This window comes from Gastrolobium bilobum, unplaced genomic scaffold (assembly GCF_033153095.1).
Source record: "Gastrolobium bilobum isolate Gb01-03AN ecotype WA unplaced genomic scaffold, APGP_CSIRO_Gbil_v1 utg40518, whole genome shotgun sequence".
NCBI lineage: Eukaryota > Viridiplantae > Streptophyta > Magnoliopsida > Fabales > Fabaceae > Gastrolobium > Gastrolobium bilobum.
Window position 1 is genome coordinate 1 of NW_026898277.1, and position 25178 is coordinate 25178.

Here is a 25178-nt window from a genome sequence, read left to right on the forward strand (position 1 = left end):
TAATTTTTTTAGTTTATGTTTTTTTTTTTAAATTGTATATATGGTTCGTAATTTTATTAAAAATTAAATTTAAAACTTTTAATTTATATTTCAAACTTAACTCAAATTAATTTTTAATTTTTATAATTATATATGATAGAGAAATATATTTCTTATTTCATCGTTGGAAAATAAAATGGAAGTCTATGTTTGATTTAGATTAATTTTGTTTTCAAAATAACTTTTGAAAAGCTATATAATATTTCAATTTTATTACAACAAAATCAAATGACTCTATTTGCTCTGTCTGTATATATGAAAGATGGCTGAAGATTATCTCATACCAAGTGGTGATATGGTATTGTCCAACGAAGAAGGATTTGCCATCTCCATCACAGGCCTTCGTGATGGTAAGCTATTACTAGCATCTTGATAAGCTGATTTAATCTCCTCCATGCTGGCATAGAAATCAATAGAAAAGAAATTACAAGAACCAATTAAAAATATATTACCAAATATCACATAAGTAAACTTCTAAGTTTCCATTAATTGACATGAATAAATACAATTATTATGATTTATTGTGACATTTTTTGTGTAAACCTTCCGAAAACATTTGTTATCATAATTTATTGTCATATTGATAGAGTTATTCTTGAAGAAAATTATAAGTGGAGACCATACACAAACAGAGGGACAAGGAGGTTTCAACCATGTCAGAGGCACTAAAACTTATGAATTGGCCACGTAATTAGCTCTTTAAATATTATTCAACATTTGATAAAATTCATAAGTAAATATCCTTACCATGTCATTTTAGAATTTCCAGTACCAAGTTGAGGTTGAGCAACATATCCAGGGAATGCCAAGGAACTCCTATAACTCCAATTTTAATAAATTGCATAACAGTGACCCATCAGAGCGCAATGAAAATTAAAAAAAATATATATTACAAAAGGTAAAAGAAAAAAAATAACTACTTAATCTGTTCTGGAAGGATTACAAATGCAAACACCAAACAAAACCACGTGCGTATAAATAAATTAGTTTACAGGATCTATCTGTAACATAGTAAACAATATAATTGCTTGATTTTTCAGAAACCAGGGATGCTACAACTTTTACTTGATACATGCGAAAATTGTATTCCAACAACCGAAGTGAAAAGTTGCAATAAATAGATTGGATTAAAAGTTTTCTCTAAGACAACAATATTGATCTCGTGGAACCTGAACATAAGCAAAAGTATTTATCACAAAGTTCATGTTTTGAGCATGGAAAGCAAATAAAAACTAGTATAGTCAATAAATGAGTCTCTCCTTACCCTCATTCCCGGATGGGCAACTTTTACATGCCAAATTTAAAAGCCCCTTTGCTAACACATAAAGACTTAAATCAAGCAGAGTAAGCAATTAAAGACTTAAATCAAGGATAACAATAGTTATATAAGGCTATAAGCTCACATAGTAAGAAGATTTTGAAGAGTTCACTTCAGATGCAAAGTCAAAGTAATAACCCAAACCATACTTAAATTCCTTAAAGAATACATTTAAGTACTCTGCCTCAATTCATACATGGTACATGCATATACAAAACAGTTTATACAATAGCAGTGAGGGTCAGGTAGTGATCAATATAAATTTTAAACAGAGAAAAATGATAGAAATTATAAGATTAAATAGAAAATGTGCAACTTAAGGCATTCTACACCTAAGGAAGCAATAATAGGATATAACTATGACTCCATAAAAGTCAATAACATAATGATGGATCCATTGACTTCTATAAATCCTCAAAAATAAGGAAACCACATGAAAGGTTCAAGAAAGGCAGTTGGGAAAAAGCAAACAAATACTAACCCACCAAACAACGTGAGGCATAACAGCTACCATGAATAAGAAAATCTATGAGGTAACAGTCTCGTTCTACCTGTGATAGAGGAATATTCCATTGAGAGGCAAAACAAAGTATATTTGCACACCACAAAAATCACATGAGTTTCAGTAATAACGATGACATAGAGTTATCAATTCCAGTAGCAACACACAAAATCAACACAACAAATAAACAAGTATAAGGTAATACCGAAATGAATTCAGAATACAAAACATGACAGATACCAATCAAGGAAGGCTGACACATAGCGTACAAGCATTCACAAAATAAACAGTTTGAAATGAAAAAAAATAGTGAAAATGGAAGAACATTTACCTTGAAATGCGAAAAATTGATTCAACAAGAGGGCAATAAGAACCTTAAAAAAATTGGGAAGAAATAGGGAATACAGTTGATTCGAGGGCAACGCCTAAAGAGAAGAAAGCGCAAATGCTTCGGGTGAAGTCGATAACTGCAGAAGAGAAAACCCTAGCACACGAAGAAGAAGAAGAGGATTTGACTTTTTTAATCATATTTTTCTCTAATATTGGTTGAACAGAAGAATACGGTTGAATCCGAGAAGATGAAGAAAGGAAAAATGGTAAATGCTTCCCGGAAGCAAGTTCAACCAAACTCTAACTTGGGGAAAACGGGAGATGAAAGCGTCTTATGCAATGGTGTGAGTAAAATCTCTCGGATCAGGGGCGGTTTTTGGGCCGGCCTCAAATACACCGCCACTGTGTTCCGTGTTTCTTGTAGTGACTCTACACAAACTTGAACTGATGTGACATAATAATAGTTAAAATGCAAAGACATATATGAAATACTATTAAATTGATTATTAAATAGAAAAATCGCTTAAATTTTTGTTGTTTTTTCCATTATCTTTTTGCTCCTAATGTTGTTCCCCAACTGCAAAGGACGACGATCTGAGTTGCAATCTTGCTCGCAAAAATAACATGATTTAGTGCTTGTAAATTAGTATGTTCTTGAATTTTGTTTTTTTAAAAAAGAAAGGCACTTTATAAAATATAATCATTAGTCAAAAAATAATTTGTTAAACTTGTGATAAAATTTATGTAGCATAAAACTATATATTATTCTTTTATTTTTTATTTTCTTTATCACTTCTTACTACCATTTTAGTAACCGTTAAATAGTAATCATTTAAACATGACGGAAAGAGAAAGATGAAAGATAGAATGAGGGAATAAGCAATTGGAGAGAAAGAAAATTAAAATCAAATAACATCTGTTAATTTAATTTCATCCAACGATTATAAGAGGGGCAATAAGAGGTGATAAGCTTACTTGGTGATAATTATTACTTCTTCCAATTTTCAAACGAAAAGTTATAACCTATATTTTTGCTTTAAAATTTATGTCGGAGTTTAAAGGAACCTATATTATAAGGGTACAAGCAAATTTGTTAACCAATTAGCTTTGAAGAAAAAAATTGGCTAGTAAATTTGCTAACAAATTGACAAGTGATCGACTCTGGTCACCTCTTGCAATATTGTTTAAAAAAAATAAAATAATTTACGCAATTAGATTGCAAAGAGAAATAGGAAAGACAATTAAATCAATTATTAAAAGCATTTCACGTAGTAGAAATGTTATACATCAAAGAGTCATAATAGCTAGTAAGTAATAAATAGCACAATGTGTACTGAAAAAGAAATGTTTCTCCACAGTCAATAGTACAACAAAGACATTGCACAATCATAAAATTAATAATGCATTAAAAGTACAATAATAATTGTCTTTAGCAAGTCGAAGAAACTTTTCAATTATTTTTGGCTCAAGGAATAAGATGATCGATGATTTGTTGGAATATGCAGTACATGAAGGAAAGATGTAGATAAGGGGAATTAGGATGTCAATGTATCATGTGGTAGTCGTTCTGCCAAATAGATATACATATGTCCCATAGCTCCAGTTAGAAAGCCGCTTTCGTATCTGGCTTCTAGTGTCAAAATTTCACCATCCTTAATCTTGATAGAACCTGGTTTTGGATAACAAACAGACCTTCCAACAGCATAACCTTTCTCATTTCCGGGTTCAATTCCCGTTCCATATTTTGCTTTTGAGGTACATAGAGTTCTTCCGTCCTATATTAATAGAAAATATAAATTGTATTATTAAAGATGCATTGCAATATATATATATATATATATATATATATATATATTTCAGTTCTCAAAATGATATATATTATTTAAATTACAAAGAATGATGGGAAATACTTAAGATATCTGTACCTCTCCATATAGAGTTGCATTAATACCACTTGAATGCAAATGAGCCGTTCCATAAATGAGATAACCACCTTTTTGCATTGGAATTTTTGTTTTCTGGACATGAGGAGAGTCCTTGCTACCATTTGCCAGAATAGTAAATTCTACCTATAACAAATTAATAAAACTTTAATCCTCACTTACTCCAAACAAATTAATAGATTGAAAAGTGTAATTATAAAGTGCATTGAATAACAAGCATATTTACCTGACACTCATGGAATGAAGTTGAACTATTGGATTTGATTTTATCGGTCGAATCAAGTACATAAAAATTAACAGGAATTTGGCTTTCGTCCCAGTCAACCCACCTTATTTTGTATCTTAGGGCAAGCTTTCTCTTTGGGCCTTCAAAACCCTCTCTCAATTTGCATTTTAAGTTGTCTTTGCAACATAGGAGTCCTCCTTTATATTCGGGGGTCAGTGGCTCACCATTAATGCCTTTTGTGACATTATAAAAGTCTTTAGGGAGATTCATAAGATCACAGTTGCAATCAGTACAACCTTTCCTATCTTGTGTACCACGTGTATCAATGGCCAATATGTCTAATAACCATCTCTCTTCATACCCATATGGAATTTCTGCAGGGTTATGTAGTTCTACTGCAAAAGGGTCTGGAAGGTTTGAGGTTGTTCCTCGTGATTCAACTCCTAAGCCCCAGTAAAGTGGAAGAATAAAGTCGTGGCACATGCCTTGATTCCTCTTGAAAATGAAACCATCATAATTCTTGGGACGAACCTTAGAGCCGCCGCGCATGCTAGCAACAGTAACATTTTCAATGTATCTTATAGCAAACCAATGGTGAAGGTATGTTTCATACAAAGGTACAGAGTTCCCATCTTCATCAATTAGTTCAGCATCAAAACTCTTGACTCCAATGTGACCTTTTGGGAATTCAATATCATAAAAACTTTTCCCCACAACTAGTCCTGGCTCCATTTCAAACATTTCAGACACAAAAGTAGCTGACTTTATATGACCGTCGGGATCCTCATGGGATGACTTGTCTCCATTGTCAGATTTTGGAAACTCAAAATTTAACAAATTTTTCCCTTGTAACGAATTTAATTCTTTTATCCCTTGGAATGAATATGCTGTGCTTGATAGTAACACTAGTATTGATAATGAAAGTATCAATGATTTAGAGATAAACTTCGTGTTTACCTATTAGAAAAACCAGCATTATTAATCACATGATTAGTTATGAATAATGTTTGTACGTAACATTATTCTTTCGTGTATACAAACATATGCTAAAAAAGTAGGCACAATAAGTAAGATTGAAGAAGACAAATTAAGGGTTAAAATTTGGAAGGAAGAAAAAGCATACCAGATGATCAGAAGAACATGAGTAAATGATCATTGTGGAGATTTGATCTTTGTCGGAAGTATAATCAATTTTAGTTTTGAATGCTTATGGAGTTGTTGTTTATTGCTTTTATAGTATAAGATTTTGAAATGGAAAAGCAGGCGTAACTTAATGCCAATTCAACGTAAGTGTTTTGGATTTATCTTTAAGTTGTTTCTAGAGATTTTGTAAAGAAATTACAGCGTAACTGACAATGCAAATCATTCGGCAACTCTTTAAAACCATTTATAGGCATAAGAAGTTGATGACCGCTGAGCATTTTTCTCAACAAAAATCTTCTAATGGGAATTTCCTTTTAATGGCCAAATTAGTTTGAGTTTTCTTTATTTTGGTCTATTTTTCTGTTTTTGTTAACAAATGTGCCAATCACAGTCTTAGCTATTTCACAACAATATGGGGTACCCAGTATCCACACACCTTTCCATTACGAATAAGGTTTATCATATCAGAAAATGAGAATTTTTTTTTCTTTTATCGTAACAGCCTCAAATGTCAAAATTAGTTGACAATAAAGAATATGTATCTTTTACCACATAATTTAATGAAATACATCTGCAGTACATTTTTTTATAAGACACACAGACAGATCTTCAAATATAAGCATATTTTTCTGCATTTATGTACCTTTTAAATTTTAAAAAATTTGTCAATTATATCAATACTTTTTTTTTTCAAAACCAAAATTGAGAAGATCTTCATTGAAATTATAAATTTGATAAAAATATATTTTTATTTTTATTTTTTCCTATTAAATATTAAAAATATAAATTCTGAAATTATTTGTTGAATTTTTTAAAAAAAATACTTTATTTGCTGAATTCAAACTTTTTTTGCTGGACCATATTCAAACTTTAATTTTATGGCTTGCGTGTTTAGCTTTGGTTTTATCTCTTCCTTTAAAATATTACTTTGACGGTTAAATCCTTGACAAATTTATAAAAGAGGAAAATGAAAGTTATTCTTATAATCTCTTTCGTATTACAATCTTTTATAATTATTTTTTATTCTTATATCAAAATTAAATCAATAATCACAGAATGACATCATGTAAAAATTAATAATTTAATTTTGATCAATCAATAATAAAAATAATTGTAATAAATTGTGTATAGGTTGTACCTTTTATGAATAAAGGAGAATTTGACAGACGAAAAAAAATGTTGATTGATATTTTTTCAAAAAAAAATTGTTAGCAAATATTTTCGGTGAGATATTTTTTTTTTTTTGGTACATATTAATCTAAGGGAAAAATGTTTATCCTTTTAAATGACACAACTCATATCCTTTCACTCTCACAAAAAGGTAGGACCCACACATTTATTTTTTTGTCAACTCTCTCTCCTCCTTTATCTATCTATTTCTCTCTCTTAAAATGACACAACTTTACATCCTTTAAAATGACACAAACTTTTTCCTTAATCTAAATATTCAGCAAATGTTAGCAAAAGTGACTGAACACTTCCTAACACGAGTTCTGTTAAACAAATATAACAACTTTACATATCAGCAAAACACATGAAGAAAAAGGAAAAATAAAATAAAATCATCTTATGTTGTTCTTCATAACAATAATAATCGGGAAAAGTTCAAATATTCAACGTGGTTTGCTTTTGAATCACTTATTCTTTATATATTTTTTTTATCATTTACTTATCTGTGTCTTTCTTCATCGAAGTTCCACCTTAACAGTGTTAAGGTTTCTAACTATTATGATTAATCTACTCTTTTTATAAAAACATACCTTGTGTCATCTTTTTTCTCAAGCTCTGCAACGGCTTGTAAGCATATAACATTTCTTCAGCTCACAACAATTTTCTTCAAATTAATTTTTTTTAAATGTATTAATAACTATTATAAAATAATACTTGATGCCTTTGCAATTTGATATTTGGCTTTTTTTTGTACAGAAACTTCACAAATACTTTTGTGGCAGAAATACTTTTGCCTACCACATATGCAAAAAAAATTATGTTCATCAGGATCTGCATGCAGATCCCAAAATTCCTTTTTTTTTTTAAATAAAGTGAACCTAGTTTATTGTGTCTGTCATAGACAAAATTGTTTGCCACTGCTACCTAACTAAAGGACCCTTTACAAAAATCAACCTCGTGTCATTTTTTTTTCTCAAGCTCTGCGAGGGCATTTTATAAAATTTCTTCAGTTTCAGACAATTTTCTCTGAATTAATTATTTTTTTAAAAATGTATTAATAATTACTATAAATTAATACTTGATGTTTTTGCAATTTGATATTTGGTTTTTTGTACATAAATTTCACAAATAATATGATTTATATTTAATTTTTTATATTAATACAGTTGGTTACTTCCCGGTGAGTGCTATCCATTATGAAGGCATGTAGGACTCTGCTACCGCTACTCTTGGAGGGGAAAACTACTGCACTAATTTGATTTCCAAAAACGTATATCCAAACATAAAGTAGGTTATAATTCATAATTTATTTTTCTTATAATCTTTTACGATTATTTTCTTATCGTTGTATAGAATTCCTCGGATAACGAAAAATGTGAAGACATTTAGTGTTAAACATGAATAAAATGAGTTTAAGCTTTGTTGGTTGATGGGAATCACATAGCACCTTCAAATGTAAATTGTATGGTATTAAGCTACTGTATTCATAATTCCACCATAAGTTTTAAGTTATGATCGCAATTAGTATATTGTCTGATATAGTTATTTTAAAAATGCAAAGGATACTAAAGAGAAAAAGTTTTCCCATAATTTCAAATAATTGTTGTGATTGTAACTGTGTTTAATATCATGATTGATGATAACACACCGGTTCGGTAATGAGGTGTTCCATCAAGCAACCCCTTAGAACACGTTCATGGCTACATCCTCATAAGAATTTGATGGGTGATTTTTTTTGTTTTTGTTCTGCCTAAGGCAGATGTGCCCAATGAAGATTGGGTGATTGATCTAGGATTTGAGTCATTCTCTCTAGATACCTATGAATTAGGTACCTTGGGGATAGCAAATCACTACACACAATATGATGGCCTTAGCCTTGAGGGGTGTGTGTGTGCACTGTCGTGATTGCATAAAGTAGAGTAGAAAGATATATCCCCTATACCTGTGGCCTTTAGTTCCTATTTATAGTGCTTACCTGTGGGCTTGTGCTGACTATAGGCATTACTCTGGTCCATAACAGTTGCCCCCCAGCCCGGTAGACTGAGCTCTCAAGATGCCGGGATGACATGCCGAGTTTATCCCAACGGATTGTGCCAGACAACAGCTATTTAGCTCGAGTCCACGACCTGGCTAAGCATCTTGGATATACAATTCGACCTGCCCTTTTGTAGCCAAACTATCATCAAGCTGCAAGTGTGTTTGTTTCTTCCAATCCGGCGTATCCTGCTACCCTGTAACTGTAGTCTTCTTTTTTTTTACACCCCGGCCTGTGGAACCGGACTTTTTCAGTACTGCTGAGGTTTTGAAGGACTGCAGATGATGCCCTGATCTCCAGACGATTCTCCTTCTAACACAGTGAATCTCTTTTGCAGATAATCATGACGGCCCTCCACGTGGCCTTCCTACACCCAAACGATGTGTACCATTATGCATGTTCGTGCTGCTGGCATTTATTGCAACTGTCAGGGCGTCCCTTCAACTGTCTCATCTGGCGAAGTTACCCCTTTACCCCTGACCTTTGGTTTCGTGGGTTTCACTTATTTGATTTCTATTTCTCATTCATTTTTCACTTACGCCATTTACGCTTTGCTGCATTACGTTCTGAGAGTTTCTTCGGTTTGTGTATTTCCCAGAAGCACTCACACCACTTCCTCTTGTTTTTTCGTTGTGCCAAGTACATGCTTCAATCTACTTTTATGTTTCTTCCTTGCTTGTTCTTCTTCCTTACTCAAGTGCATGTTTAATTGCTTACATTTTCTGTTTCTGGGTATTTCTATTTTGGTCATGCACACTTAGGCATATAGCCATTCTGTACTGCAATTTTGATATAATCCCCGCTCGTTGGAATATTTGCTTGTTAATGCCATGCTTTCTCTTGGGTATTTGATTGTGATTTGCATGCTGCCATTTTATTGCCCTTGCCCCACTGTTTATGCCTTTTTCTTCCCTCAATAGCATGAACGGGGGGAGTTTGAATGGTCGAGGGAGGTCTACATGCCCTCGGGTTTTTGGTCGTAGTGATGAGATCCTTACGGAAGAGGAGGAACAGGCTGCATAGGAAGGGGAAAGGTATATCCAGAGCCTTCCTCCTGGCGCGAGGTACTGGTTGTATGGTAGACCTCGGACCCAGGAGGAGACGCAAGCCGCCTTGCTTAGGGGTTATCGCAAGGGTAGAAGTGGGGGAGGTTCTTCGTCTCGTCCTCCCATTCGAGGACGCCGCCAACGTTCTGGCCGCATTCCAGGTGTTTCATCCCAACGTTCCAGCCAAAACTTAGGTACAAGCTCAGATCCGTCCCATTCAGTTACTACCCCGGCTCCTAACCTTACCCGAGTTCAAGTTTTGCCTCTGGTCGAAACCGTAAACTGAGATGCTAGGAACTCAGATCCATGTTTCAACTGTGTTTACCTTAGCACCCAATTCATTGAGAAGGGGAGCGATTTTATGGCTGACTTGGTGTTAGGAAGTTATACCCACTACCCCAGCTCATTTAACCCTGCTTCTTTATCTTCTTCTGATGATTCATCCAGCTCTTCTCTTGATAGTTTATTTAGCTTAGGTACGTACACTCTTTATTACGTACTGTTTCTGCTTTTAATCCTCCCCTTTTGTTGTTCTAGGTTCTTATGGAGTCCCCTTCTGCAGAGTTTAACACTGAGGTGACCTCGTCAAACCAAGGCCAGGGAGCCGACGTCAGCCCTGCTGAACAAGGCTCTACTCCCGTTAGTACGACTCTTCGCAATCAATTTCCATGGGTGACCGAGGAAGTCCTTAGCTTCCGGTCAGAAATAACAACTGAGGAGATATTCGGGCTTCCCATAGGTAACCCGGTGGGATTCGATACCTTCTGCCCTGCCGAAGATGAACCCGTCTGCTCAGGTCGAAATCCCCAAGAACCTCCTACTTTCTTTTGTTATCGTGATTTAATTACCAAGATTGAAATTCACTTTCCTTTCTCTTTTTCAAAATACAATTGTTGAATCATCTTCGCGTCGCCCCCACACAAATTCATCCCAATGGTTGGGCCTACATCGTTGCTTTTGAGCAACTGTGCACCTCTTTGTCTGTACCGTGCACCATGCCCTTTTTTGTATTTTTTTAACATATACACTCCTCGTACCAGATCCAAGCCCGTTGAACTGAAAGGGTGGACCAGCATCCGAGGTCGTGGAGGAAAGAAGCCGTCCCGAAAATTATTTTCAGTGTTCAGTGACTCCTTCAAAGATTTTAAGGGTGCATTTTTTAAAGTCGTTGTCGAGGTTGGCGCGAAACCGTGGTTCCTGCAAGAGGGCGGGGAAGGAAAATTCCCCTTATACTGGTCCTACGATCACCATCTCTGGAAGCCGGCTGACTACCGGCTAGGGCTGTCAGCGGAGGAAAAGACCAACACCAAGACTTTGTTGGATCACGTCGATTCTCAAGGGCATTTAAGCGTTGCTTCCTTGGTGGCTAAGTCTACTACCGACCTATCCCAGACCAGTATGGATTTGTCTATAGAATATGCACATATTTTTGCAATATGGGTTTCTTTCTTCTTTGATGCTAACCCCGACTTTCTTTTTCTTTTATGCAGGCACCCAGATGAATCCTGCTACAGGTAAGGTTCCTGACTACGTTCTAGCCCGGCGAGGGAAATCTGTTGCTCGACCTCCCCCTGCCCTAAAACGGCCACATACCACTAGCCCTCTAGCTGGCACTAGCATTGTTCTGCCGTCAATTGCCGACGTTTCTGTGGTGGATTTATCCAACAATGACAGCTGGTTGGACACGGGGAACTGTCAAGCATCCACTTCCATGGAATCAGCCGGGATTACCAGTGCTGTGCTTTCTTTGGAGCATGGTAGCCCAGCTCCTAATCCTCTTCCCGCAGGTCTGAGGATAGGGGCTCTGTGGGAGACCGGAGTGGCCACAGAGTTGCGAGGCGTCATGCATCTCCCACCTGAATTCTATGAGACCGGCATTTTGTTTAGAGCCCAAGTGGAAGAGCTTGAGATGGCCAAACTATATACACACAAAACGACATCTTTAGTGAAACCGTACTCAATTCTGTTGGAGAAGCATTCAGAGCTGTGCGCTGAAAAGGATACCCTTAAAATTGACAGGGATACCCTCCGGGCTGAACGTGACAAGCTGGTCGAAGATAATAAGAAGTTGACAACATCCGCTGCTACTTCGAAGGCGTCGTTGGAGCAATCCCAGGCTGACATGAAGCTTGTTTCAGACTCCTTTGGCCTCAAAGCGAATAAAGAGGCTATCATAAATTTTGTTAAGGGGAAGTTGTCATCACTATCCGAGTTGGAGAGAAAAAACACGGCCTTGAATCTGCAAGTCAAGAAGCTGCAAGCTGACGTCAGAAGTTTGCACGCAGACTATGATAACAGTCAAGTCGTGTTGGAAAATGCTGCTGAAACTGCATTCAATAATACTATCAATCAGATCAGGCATTTTAACCCGGATGTAACCCTGAATACTGATCAACTTGATTGCTTCGGGTATGTCCTGAATGGCGCATTTATCTCTTCTTCTGCGAAAAATGATGCCGTCCCCGGTGAGGGCCCCTCTTCGAATCCGGCAATAGAAGCTGCTGAACAACAATTCGAGGAAGAAATGAGAGAAATTCTCCCCCACGATGCACAACAAACATGAAGAGCCGGGATGCCGGTGTATTTTGTAATATTTTTACTTCTCGTTAATATTTGCTGACTCTATGCCACGTGCTGGCTGTTTTCATCAGTTTGAATTGTTTGGACAATGTTTGCCAATTCATGTGTATGATTTTAATTTGTGTTCGCGAAATGTTTTAAAAGCTTTCTAGGGTGTCCCCTACTTTTAACGTTCGCTCCTGCTTAAGCAAGATGGGTTCCAACGACCCGAACGATCTACGAGGCGAGAACGCCCAATCCCGACTCTGGGCAGGATGGGTTCAAATACCCCGAATTTACTTTCGAGGCTAGAACTCTCAATCTTGCCCTGTGGGCAAGACGGGTTCAAATACCCGGCTTGTTTTTCGAGGCTAGAACTCTCAATCCCGCCCTGTGGGCAAGACGGGTTCAAATACCCCGAACGATCTACGGGGCTAGAACGCTCAATCTCGCCCATTGGGCAAGACAGGTTCAAATATCCCGGATTTATTTACGAGGCTAGAACTCTCAATCTCGCCCTGTGGGCAAGACGGGTTCAAATACCCCGGATTCCCTTACGAGGCTAGAACGCTCAGTCTCACCCTCTGGGCAAGACGGGTTCAAATACCTTCGTGCAACATTCTTTCATTGAACTCTCTCTCTTTTCCCTCCTTAAGCTTCCACCACCTTATCCTTGGGTTCTAAGCCCTCTTCCTCATTGTAAGTACTTTGTTGAACCGAACCTCCAGGACTACCAGCTTATGTTGCGTAGCGACACACTCTCTAGGGTAGACCTTACAGTCGACACAAGAAGTTCTATCTTCTCTTCTAGCCAAAAAGAAATCAATCTTAGCCAGGAAACTAAGATATATATGTCAAAAAACTACATGACTGAAAAGACTTACGCTATGAAGCACGGATTTAAGAATTGGCTTTTTGTACCAAACGTAAGGAAGGCTTTATACTAAAAATTTCATTTAGAATGGGGACAGTAATAAAAGATCCATATCCATACCACTTCTTGAGGAAAAACCCAAGAAAAAAAAAAAACTGCAACTAGGTCAACTAAGCTCTGATATGATGTCAGAGCAAAATCACCGAAAAGCTTAAGCAGCTAAAAAAGACCTCAACAATGGGTTTGGTCATCTTAGCTTCTACCAGACTTTTGGTATGATTTAAAAAATTAGGCAAACTCTTCTACAGCCAACTGATCCAGCAATCCTAAAGTTGTAGCAAGGTACTCCAAATGAACTGATAACGATGCTTCAACAGCACTTCTGGCAGCCCATTAGCATCCTTTCATGCAGAAGAATAAATTAAGAATAGAGACAAGTACAAAAAGGAAGGATAAGATATTCTCCATTCCTCCTTAACAAAGAAGCTAAAAGGGTATTCAGCATGCTATGAAATAATTGTATCTTGAACTACTTAAACAGTATAATATAAATAAGAATTCATGGACTACAAAAGTTTAACCCAAAAACAAACTATTAATAACTGTCACATAATCTAATAACTAAGGGTATTATGAGTCTTCATGAATTATTACGAAGTTAAACCAAGAGCAACATCAAAGCAAAATTTCTAACATGACCTGCACCTAAATTACCGCACTCCCAGTAACCCTTCATGGAGACTGCAAAGAACTTTACCCCAGATTCAATTGTTTGTAAATTACATATTTCAAAAGAAGAGCCAATCTTGGAAGCAGAATCCATCATTGTACTGTACTGTATGTTCTTGAGGTAAGTCACCAATTTGGGGATATGATATGTGCTTCAAGGCACCCAGAGCAGTAAAGTGGCTAGTATACAGCAAAATCTCAGAATCATAAATTTGACAAAATCCTTAAGAAAAATAAAAACTACATATACCAATTAAATTGCTTGGCCCTTTTCTTTTGCTTTCTTGAGCCATTTAAGCGTGCTCTCCAGTGTTGAGTAAGCAGCAACATCTGTCACACTCTTGCTCTCAACTGCATAATCAAACACTTCATAAGCCTCTGCAATTCTACCATCCCTACACAGTGCCCTAACAAGTGTAGCATAAGAAGCTGTTTCAAGCCCCAAACCACCTGATTTCATCACTCCATACAATTCAATGGCCTTCTCCAACAACCTAGACTTACACAACCCATGTAGCAGCGTGTTATACGTGCATGAATTCGGACTGCAACCCTTTGCTTCCATTTCTTCCAACAATGCCAATGCAGCTAAGGCATCCCCTTTCCTGCACATTCCATTCATCAGGGAGGTATAAGTTACCTCATCAGGAAAATAACCCTTTTCCGTCATAACGCGCAATAACTTCTTAGCTTCTGTAACTCGGCCAGATTTAGATAACCCGAAAATCAAAGTGTTATAAGTAACAAGATCAGGCTCTACCCCTTCCTCTTTCATTTTATTATAAACCTCAATTACCTCACTTCCCCTATTCAGCATACAATACCCTTTCATGATTGTATTGTAAACAAAGCAATCCGGCTTAAAACCCTCCTCACCAAGCACACTCACCAACCGCAAAGCCTCACGCAGGTTCTTGGTGTTACAGACATTATCAATCAGAATAGTATAAGTAACAAGATCAGGCTTTACACCGAAATTGCTACGCATTTCATCAATGAAACTATACACAGTGCTCAATGCACGGCACTTACAGAGATGCTTAACAATGAAATTGAAAGTGTAAGTGTCAGGACTGCAATGCTTCAAAGAAAGTTCTTTGATTAATTCCACCGCGTGATCCAACCGACCGGCCAAACAGAGTGCCCGGACCGCTATATCTGTGGTAACTTTATCGGGGCCTATGCCGCCCGCGATCATCAAATTTAGGGTTTGATGAATTGGGGCAAGTGTGGAATCAGGGGATTTGCAGGATTGGGAGAGCAAGATGTGGTAGGTGGATCGGTCTGGGGAGAACGAAGAATGGGTCTTCATCATGTGGCGGAGAAAAGCCATGGAATCATTGGTGGTGGAGATTGATGCGTAGGATTGAAGGAGGGAATTGTGGAATCGAAGGTCAATGGAGCCATTTGAGCTGTTGACGATGGAGTTGAACACGCTCTTGGCGTCTTGGAGACTCGGGGACCTGAAGAGAGAGAGGGATTTTGGATTTGGAGTACGAGGTTCCTGCTGCTGGGGTTTTCGGGATTTTCCGGAAAAATTGGATGGGATTTTCTTGGGAAAGTGATGGGGTTTGGAAGAAGAGGGGTTTTGAGAAGGAAGCAGAGAAGATGGGTTTCTTAAGTGTGGGTTAGCGATTGCGCTACGAAATGAAGGAGGGATTTTTCCCATGTCGTATTCTTCTTCTTACTCTTCCTCCTCCTCGTTGCAGGGTTTATAGGGTTTTACAGGTTCCGAGTGTTAAATCTTTTAAAGCAATTTTACTATATATCTATTTAATTATATTTTTAATGGAATTTTTTTTTAATTAATTTTGACTATGGAAAGACGAAGTGGATTTTGAGTATACTTTTTTATTTTAAAGAAAAAAGAGTATTAGGTAAAAATTGATTCGATTCAACCGAATCAAATTAAAGTTACTTCATTTTTAATTCGTAAATCTTCAATATTATTAGACAATGTTCATAATAAAACATGCAATTCACTTGGGTTTTTTTTTTACCCTTTTACTCCTTATTAATTAAAAAATAATCATTTTATCTTTATTTCAAAATTATACACTAATTTGTCCTTTGTTAATCGATTAAATGATCATATAATCAATTAATTAACAACCATATAGATATCTTTATATAATCGATTAAATATCGATATAATTGATTACATATAAAGAAAAACAAAAAATTCACGAGAAACAGATTTTCATACGAGTTATAGTTTGCATGTTTCGGGCTTTTGGGTTTATGGTGAAATTGTCTGCTTGTGTGTACAATTGGTACTCTGTTTTTCTTAATTAGTGCAAAGCTAAGGGAGTTTACCCCTATTCCCTTTGAGAAACAAATCTTAATAGCAATATTAAGTTTAGAACAAAGTAAACTTGTGTGTCTGTTTCTCTTTATGTTTCTATTACCGTTTAAATTTGTGTATTCTACTGCAATAACTCTAACACTTGCTATAACTCAGAACTTTCTCCAGCTAGCTAGCATACTATTTTATTTCTTTAGTGAAGACCCAATATTCTCAAACGCATAACTACAGTGCACCAAACTAAAAGGAAGAAGATAGACAAGTGATCACATAAATCACACTACACACACAAAACATTAAGGTGCTGTTTGGTTTAAGGTTTCGTATAAGTTGCCTATGCAAATAGAAGTGGCAAAGTAAGACATCCATGTTTGGTAGACAGTTTTTGTTAAGTTCCCCATCTATTATATTTGCATAGCATTCTTCGTCTGGTTGTAGAAAGCAGGCTATTGGCACTGTTAGGAAAGACAAATTGGAGGTGGTTTTCTCTCGTTAGCCATCTAAATGGCAAAAGTGCAATCGAAATAAGACCATGGTACCCTCATATAAAGCGTGAAGAAAGAGGCGAAGAAAGATATAGATAGCAGCGCCCGTGAGTGTGAGTCTCCTTAATTTTCGATGTCGTTCTTTTGATTGAGTGAGTTAATAGTGAACAGAGTTAAATATCTGATCTATTACTGAACCTTTTGTTTTGTACGATTCATTTTCCCCTCAATTTTGCTATGTGCAGATGTGTTTGATCCATTTTCTCCAACTCGGAGTCTGAGCTAGGTTCTGAATATGATGGGCCAGTTCATGGATAATCCATTCCTCTATGCGTCGCGTGGAATCGGAGCTAGAGCTGGAGCTCGTCGCGGGTGGGATGCTAAAGAGACAGAGGATGCTAAAGCGTATTTTCTTGATTGAAGAGGTATACTCTGATACAATAAGGAATTCAACCGACTTATTTAATGGAAAGGCTAAATCATTATTGATTAATATTGTAGTATTCATACACAGGAAGCTTCAACCTGATCTTGAGGATAAAAAATATAGCTAAGTTTTATGAAACCATGAATGTGTACTGAGTAGTAATTTTTCACTCAATAACACAATACAAAGACACCAAAATAATATACCACTAATTATATATATATATAGAGGTCCTTTGACACCGGTGTCAAATTTGAAGTTTGACACTTCATCTGAGAGCCGTTATATCAAAAAAGATCAATGGTGTCACATGCTTACAAATTAGAGTCGTTGATCTTTTTTGTTCTAACGGCTCTCAGACGAGGTGTCAAACTTCAAATTTGACACCGGTGTCAAAGGATCCTGCCTCATATATATATATATATATATATATAGCTTCAGCACCAATTTGTTTGCTCTCATTGATCAGAGATAAGGTGGCGCAAAGATTAATTTGTCTTCTAACAGCTTTTATTGCAGTATCTTATATTCTCGTTAACCATTCTAGATAATTCATAACTAATTAACTGTATTCTTATATTGGAGTGTTGCACATACAGGCAATAGAATTATATATTTGGAAGCTGGGTAGTAAGCAAGGGCATCATAACAAGAATGGAAGACCAAAAGGAACGAGCCAAGGTTGAGGACCAACCATGGACCCTTGACCCTATCAAATTCCCTCTCCTGAAAGCTAGACAAGTACCTATCTTTTTCTTCCTAATAAGCTATAGCACATTTAATTAAGAAGAGTGCTAACTCAACTGATTTAAAGAATAATCAAAGTGTTGCTCCAAACCAAACAAGGATCTATCCTCAGCATATGATTTTTCTCACAAGAAAATGAATGGTGTGATTGTTCTCCCTTCTTGTAGTTGATAAGACAACTGGTTTTTATAGTTAGTTCTTTATGTATATTTGCATTATTCTCTTATACTTTTGTATTAGTTTTTGTTGTTGGAGATATAAAAGCCACTCTTAAGCCTTAATTTAAAAGACTACACTTTTGGGGCTGTAAGCTTGTTAACATGGATTAGAAGCCTTCTCAACCATATAAAAATTTAAATATTAAAGGCTTTGATATGTTGCTAAAAGAACATCATATTAGAAACGTAAATAAATTTTAGATGAAAACCAGAACATAACTTGATTATTTTCTTATCACATAACCAGAACATATATATGTATGTGTGTGTGAGTGAGTGTGTGTGTGAAATCATAATCTCAAAAGAAGAGAGAAAATGTGAACATCAGTTGAGAAAATGTATTAGAAAGAAGTAGGTAGTAGACATAAAAAAGGTAAGCATATTATCTTAAATGACTTAATAATAGGTTCTTTCACCAAACCTACCATCCCAACGTCAATATGCATTCTATCCTATTTAACTTATCTCGTTACAACTGTCTAAAAAACCTCTCTCTTCAGTGATTTTCTACTCATACAGATTATTGATACCACTTCTACTCATACAGATTATTTGACAGTCTTATATGAAAACAGCCATGTTCAAAGTGCAGCTGATAAAGTGATTGCTTGACAGGCATGCTGTCAAGTTTGCCTAGGTTGTTTATTTTTGTGGTAAAAGAGCATGTTTTGAGGTTGATTTAAAGCAAAGGAAGAGGAAACCATGGATTGAAAGAAACAACCTGCATTTTTATCTGATATAGATACATAGGATCCGAAACAGAACCATGAATCAAGGCCATTTGGCATATATGTGTATCTGTTATATTGAATTAATGTTACAGCCATTCATTGGTCATATGAATGTAATTTTACATCTATTTTATGTATTTGTTATCTGTAAAACTCTTGCCATTAATTAACTATTACCATTAAGATTATTGTCACTTATGAAATTATCTAATAATGTAGCCCGCACCTGTTTGTTTCACACATGTACAAATACACCATCGCATCATGAATACTTGGAATTAGATGAGGAATCAAGGTGAAATATCTGAAGAAAGAAATGAACACCCGAAGTGCTTCATATTAATTGAATCACTGAAATATAATCCATTGCTTGCTAAGGTCATGAAGCTTCATCAGTGAGTAATTTGGCACTTCCTTATCCTTAAATTTAAATAAGCATCAATCTAAGGTTTATATGTTGCTTGATTGCCATGAAATCTCATCATTTCAAGCATGAAGACCAATGACAACCATCAAAAGAATAAACTTCGCATTATAATAAGAGGAGAATTTAACCAACGGTTATTGAAATTTTTGGCAATTCTTTTCAGATTAATCTTGAAGACCAAAAAACTGAGGCAATGTGTCATAATTCAAGTAAAGTTGCATTTGTCACCATGTAATAGTTAAATATCATGTAAATAAAATATGAGTTGAGATTGTCTCCAGTGAGAAATTCTATGGCTCCTAGTCAAGGAATACGTGATGAGTATGAAACTGGAACTCATAGTATGAGTAGTTTCAGTAGTCCAAGCCATGTTCAAGAGGCAGTGTCTCTAAGCCCTCTTCCACAGGGCCACAGTTTGGGTGGCTTTAGGGCAGTTGCCTCAATTCCTAGTTTGGTGCCTGAGCGTCCTTTACCTTCTAAGGCAATATCTAACCCAATATCTAACCCTTCGCTTGGATTTGATGGATGAATGGCGCCAAAGGGAGTCGGTAATGATCTGTTATTGCTTTCAGCTTCTAGCACTTATATTACTAAAGATGGTCTATCAGTAAACAATTGAACGCGAACTTCAAAAATCTGTTTCAAATGAAGAAAGACTTGCATTTTTTTATTTTCCCAAAAATTTTAAAAACAGGGATATTTTCGTAATTATCACTTATTTTCCCATTTATATTTTACCTCAAACCAAACATAGACTTTATAAATCTTACCTAATTTGCCCAGTAAATTTTTTTTCAACCAAACAACTTTTTTTACATTTTCCTACCAAACTCACTTTCTAACCATTTCCCTATCAATTACATTTCCCTAGTATTCAAAAAATTTCTCCTCAACCAAACGCCCCCTAACAAACACTTGAACCAAATGTTATTAAAAGGGTCAAAAAGCTTCTTCTCCTGCAACTATAAAAATTTCATTTAACACCATTTAGGCCACTGATACCCCTATATATATATAAATTTCAAGTTTATCCAGGCAGATCACATACCCAAATGTCCTCATCAATTGAACTACGCAAATCGATATATAAACTCGTGAATTTTTTGTTTTTCTTTCTATGTAATCGATTACAAATCGATATTTAATCGATTATATCAATAAAAATATCTATATTTTATTGGGTTTTTGACCCTTTTACCCTTAATTAATTAATTACTAATCATTTTGTCCCTTATTCAAAACTATCTACCAATTCGTCCCTCTTTAATCGATTAACTTGAAGATTTAATCGATTAAATGGTCAAAACTGGCAAAAAGTGGTGACTTGAAGATTAAATCTTAAAGTTAATCGATTAAATCTCCTAACAGGCAACAAAGGTCAAATCTCCTCCATAAACAAAAGCAGATTCCATGCATATGAAGCAAATCAACAAGCATCGATAACCAAACAAACAAATAAACCAACAAAAGAAAAATGATTTTTGAAAACTAGATTGATTTACATGAACTACTTTTGTTACTTTCCTTTTGATATAGTACGAACAACGAACCCTTTCCCGTCTTGCATATTCATCATAAAAATACTTAGCAGAATCTTCAATCAATTTTCCGTGTATTGGAGGTTATTTGAATTTTGAATTTAATGTAATAGGAGTTGATTGCGATCTGTATTTAATAGGAGCTGATTGCGTTTTATATTTAATAAGAGCTGATTGCGTTTTGTATTTAATAGGACGCAATCAGCTCCTATTAAATACAAATCACAATCAACTCCTATTACATTAAATTCAAAATTCAAATAACCTCCAATATCGTGTTTGTCTCATTCAATTAATGCTTTCACGCTCATTTGGGATATTAATCGATTAAATATAAGGTTTAATCGATTAAATCAATTAAGAGAGATATTTAATCGATTAAGAGAGAGATTTAATCGATTAAATCTTCAAGTCAACCATTTTTTCAGTTTTGACCATTTAATCGATTAAATCTTCAATGTAATCAATTAAAGAGGGGCACATTGGTAGATAGTTTTGGATAAGGGACAAAATGGTTATTAATTAATTAATGAAGGGCATAAGGGTCAAAAAACCATATTTTATTGCTGGTCGTTAATTAATCGATTATATGATCATTTAATCGATTACCAAGGGGCATATTAGTGTATAATTTTGGGATAAGGGTAAAATGATTATTTTTTAATTAATAAGGGATAAAATGGTCAAAAAGCCAATTCTCTTGCCATATTTCTCGTGTTAATTGACTCTTAAACTGACTAATGCCATATTCCCTAATTATTTTACCATAATAGAGATATAATGGAATAATTTTCCTATTCTTCTTACCAAGTTATTGACAATGTCAAACTTAATTAGTTTTTCCTTATTATCTCTTTAAGATGAATTTTGAGTTGATAATTCTTGTAATTAGTCAAAAAAATATAATATTATTTAAATAAAAATTATGAAAACATAACATTTTGAAACCAATTTATGAATCTATTGCACTTAGTCATGCCCAAAATAAGCGCGACCACTTGCACCCAAATAAGGCGCAACACACACACACATCTATCACCCCCTTTTTTTAGGCATGAGCACTCTCGCCCAAATTAGGCGCGAGCCAGCACGTCTATTTATATCCATTTTTCACTTTTTCATTTCGCACCATATCTCTACCTTCTCTCTAAGACTTTACCCAGACTTCTCTCTAGATTCCTCTTTGAGTTTTTTGCGCAGCGAAACTTTTCCAGACAAGTAAGTCATAATATTTGCTTTCTATATTATTGAATTATACCAATAGATATGTTATACTAGGAAATTGTTACCGACCTAGGAAATTCTTAGCAACATATGTATGAATAGTGACGTACAATATACTTCTACGACATGGTTAGTGATTTATAACATGCTTAATGACTTAGGTTATAATTAGTGATTTAGGAGAATTATAGTAACTTCTAATATATGCATAGGAAATTTTATTCATGATTAATAAATTAGATTATCCATACATACTTTTAAGATGGCTATTAATTTTGATTGTAGTTAGTTTAATTTATTTTGTGTTGTGACTTAGGGCATACATGATGAATATATTATGATTAGTGATGCACATTAAAATTAATAAATTTTTTATTTATAATTTAATATTTTTTAAAATCCTATACTAGACATGTAAATTATTTGAAATCAAATTAATTATAGCAATGAGTTTGTAATTTTTTTTATAGTATATTAATATGGCTGAATCATCATCATCCAAGTCTCCTCGGTCTTTATCCCAGCACAAGCCTGAACCTATCGATCCTACCACACATGTTCTTCCTACACCATACATGTGGGACATACTCTGGAGGCAGACACATCGCACACACGTTTCACAGGTTGTGTGGAACAAGGAGTGTTGGGAATGGAATGAGGGAACCCAAAATCTTTTGCAAAGGGTACATCCACCAATGGGCCAAATGACAAACCACAATAAGTGGGCCGACACCACATCTCAACCCAAAACCTTAAGGCTGTAGGTTTATGGGTCTTTTGCACTTATATGGACATCACTTGGTCTATGTCTAGTCTATGTGGTACTTCTTTACAACTCATACTTATTATTTCCAACATCCTCCCTCAAGTGTGAGACCCAATATAATTCTTACCCTAAGGGCAACTTCTGCGGAAGTCTTTTTTTTTCTCTTTCAAATATTAGGGTCACACTAGTCCTCTGCAGAGGCCTTCCAAACACTTGGCCCAGATCGTTGGCTCTGATACCACTGTCACCATATTTTTCTGTCGGAGCGTCTTCAACCCACCAAAGCTCAAATGGCCATAGCAAAAATGCCACAATCATGAAGGATTTTTCATTTCAGCCATTAAACTAGTTTGGATTCCTTCAATCTTTAATGGAAACAATCTATTTGAACTCATCTGAATAACAGCAATAGCACCTCTAACAGAATCATATATTTCACAAACACCATTTTTAATAGTGATCACATAACCCTTTTCTTGTAATTGGCCAGAACTCAATAAATTCTTTTCAAATCAGGAACATACAATACATTAGATATTGTTTCCACAAAATCATTCTTGGTTTTTATTTTAATGTCACATTTCCCCATTACTTTCATAGTAGAATGATCACCAAAACTCACAGTAGATTGAAAATTTTCATTCAGATGAGAGAAAGAAGACTTACTACCACTCATGTGGTTGCTGCAGCCAGTATCCACATACCAAACATCTGGCTCAATTTTCTTTTCATCTTTAGCAACCATCAATAAGGTTTCACCTTCCTCCTTTTCTGCAAAGTTTGAACTTTCTCCTTTTTCTTTGTTATTTGGCAGCCTAGTATAACATTCAGATTGATAATGACCAAATTTATGACACCTGAAACATTCTACCTTGGATTTATCAAGGGCTCCTCCTCTGCCTCTGCCTTGAAATTGATCATTATTGGCTCTAAAATTAGTGGACCTTCCTCTGCCTCTGCCTCTACCTCTACCCCTTCCTTGAAAATTGTTGGAATGAATATCGATAGAAGCCTTTAATGCTTGCTCATCTGTGTCTTCCTGTTTGAACTTCTGTTCATGCACCACCAATGAGCTCTGCAATTCATCAAGTGACAAATCATCTATATCTTTAGATTCTTCTATAGCACAAACACAAAGTTAAATTTTGCTCTTAATGATCGAAGAATTTTTTCTATGACAGTTATTTCTTCTGTCCTGCCTCCATGAATTCGCATTTTATTGACAATGGTCATCACACGAGAGAAATAATCTGCAATTGATTCTCCCGACTTCATTCGAAGTGTTTCGAATTCCGAGCGTAAAGCTTGAAGCTGCTGCCTCTTTGCTCTTGCAGAGCCTTGATACTTCTTTTTCATGGAGTCCCAAATATCCTTGGAAGTTTCTTTGGAAAGAATGGTTTCCAAGATAGAACGGTCAATGGCCTGGAAGAGATAATTCTTTGCCTTCAAATCCTTCAACTTTACTGCTTTATGAGCTGCTCAGTGTGCTGCTGTCAACTGAGCTTCTTCTGCTAGTGCTAGTTCAACAACACCATTGGTAACTACATCCCAATATTCCTTGGATCGAAGGAAATTCTCCATCAACATGCTCCAATGATCATAATGACCATCGAAACGTGGAATGGCTGCTTGCACAAAATTAGAATGTGTGGCCATGACTCTTCACTTTTTTTTTACAACTCAATTCCCTCACGTGTTTAACTCTCAACCTAGCTCTTGATACCACTGACACAAGAAACTAGAAAGACTTCAACATTCCCTCCCTTAAACTGATGTTTGCTAACAGTCAGTTTAAAGTATACAGAGTATAGACACCTAATAATCTTCTTAACTTCACAAATGACTCCATCTTGAGAGCTTTAGTGAAAATATCAGCAATCTGGTCTTCACTCCTGCAGTAGATTAAATCAATAGCTCCATCATTACAAAGATCTTTTAAAAAATAAAACTTCACATCAATGTGCTTACTTCTTCAATGTAGCACAGGATTCTTGGATAATCTAATTGCTGAATTATTATCACACATAATTTGAGTAGCTTTGAGTTGCTTGAATTGAAGCTCCTCAAGATTCTCCTTAGCCAAATGGCTTGGCATGCACAAGCTGTAGTAGCAACAAAATTAGCTTCTGTGCTTGACAAAGTGACAATTGGTTGCTTCTTTGATGCCCAAGAAATAGCACCTGTACCAATCATAAAAACATAACCTGATGTGTTCTTCCTGTCATCTTGATCTCTTGCGTAATCACTGTCAGTAAATCCCACTAAATCAGATTTTACACCCTTATTGTAAAATATCCTGAAATTTCTTGTTCCTTGCAAGTAGCGAAGGATTCTCTTGGCAGCCAACAAATGCATTTCTGTAGGATTCTCCATATACCTGGTAATTAAACTCACAG

The 25178-nt window shown here is 35.6% G+C and overlaps 2 protein-coding genes and 1 pseudogene across 2 annotated transcripts; all 3 read right to left on the reverse strand.

Annotated features, from left to right (window-relative positions):
• Positions 1–323: 323 nt before the first annotated feature.
• On the reverse strand, positions 324–5514 carry LOC133314400 (uncharacterized; the record flags this gene model as incomplete). The annotated part of the gene is made up of 5 exons (XM_061515882.1): positions 5482–5514; positions 4359–5315; positions 4115–4258; positions 3774–3964; positions 324–436 (listed from the first exon to the last, which is right to left on the reverse strand). Coding segments are annotated over exons 1-5 (1438 nt in total), but the record flags the coding sequence as incomplete, so codon positions are not given.
• An 8214-nt stretch (positions 5515–13728) lies between these two features.
• LOC133314401 (pentatricopeptide repeat-containing protein At2g17670) lies at positions 13729–15609 on the reverse strand. Its single transcript, XM_061515883.1, has one exon. The coding sequence runs from the start codon at positions 15581–15583 to the stop codon at positions 14168–14170; it is 1416 nt and encodes a 471-aa protein (XP_061371867.1). The 5' UTR covers positions 15584–15609; the 3' UTR covers positions 13729–14167.
• Positions 15610–23096: 7487 nt separating this feature from the next.
• On the reverse strand, positions 23097–24138 carry LOC133314402 (uncharacterized; annotated as a pseudogene).
• Positions 24139–25178: the final 1040 nt, after the last annotated feature.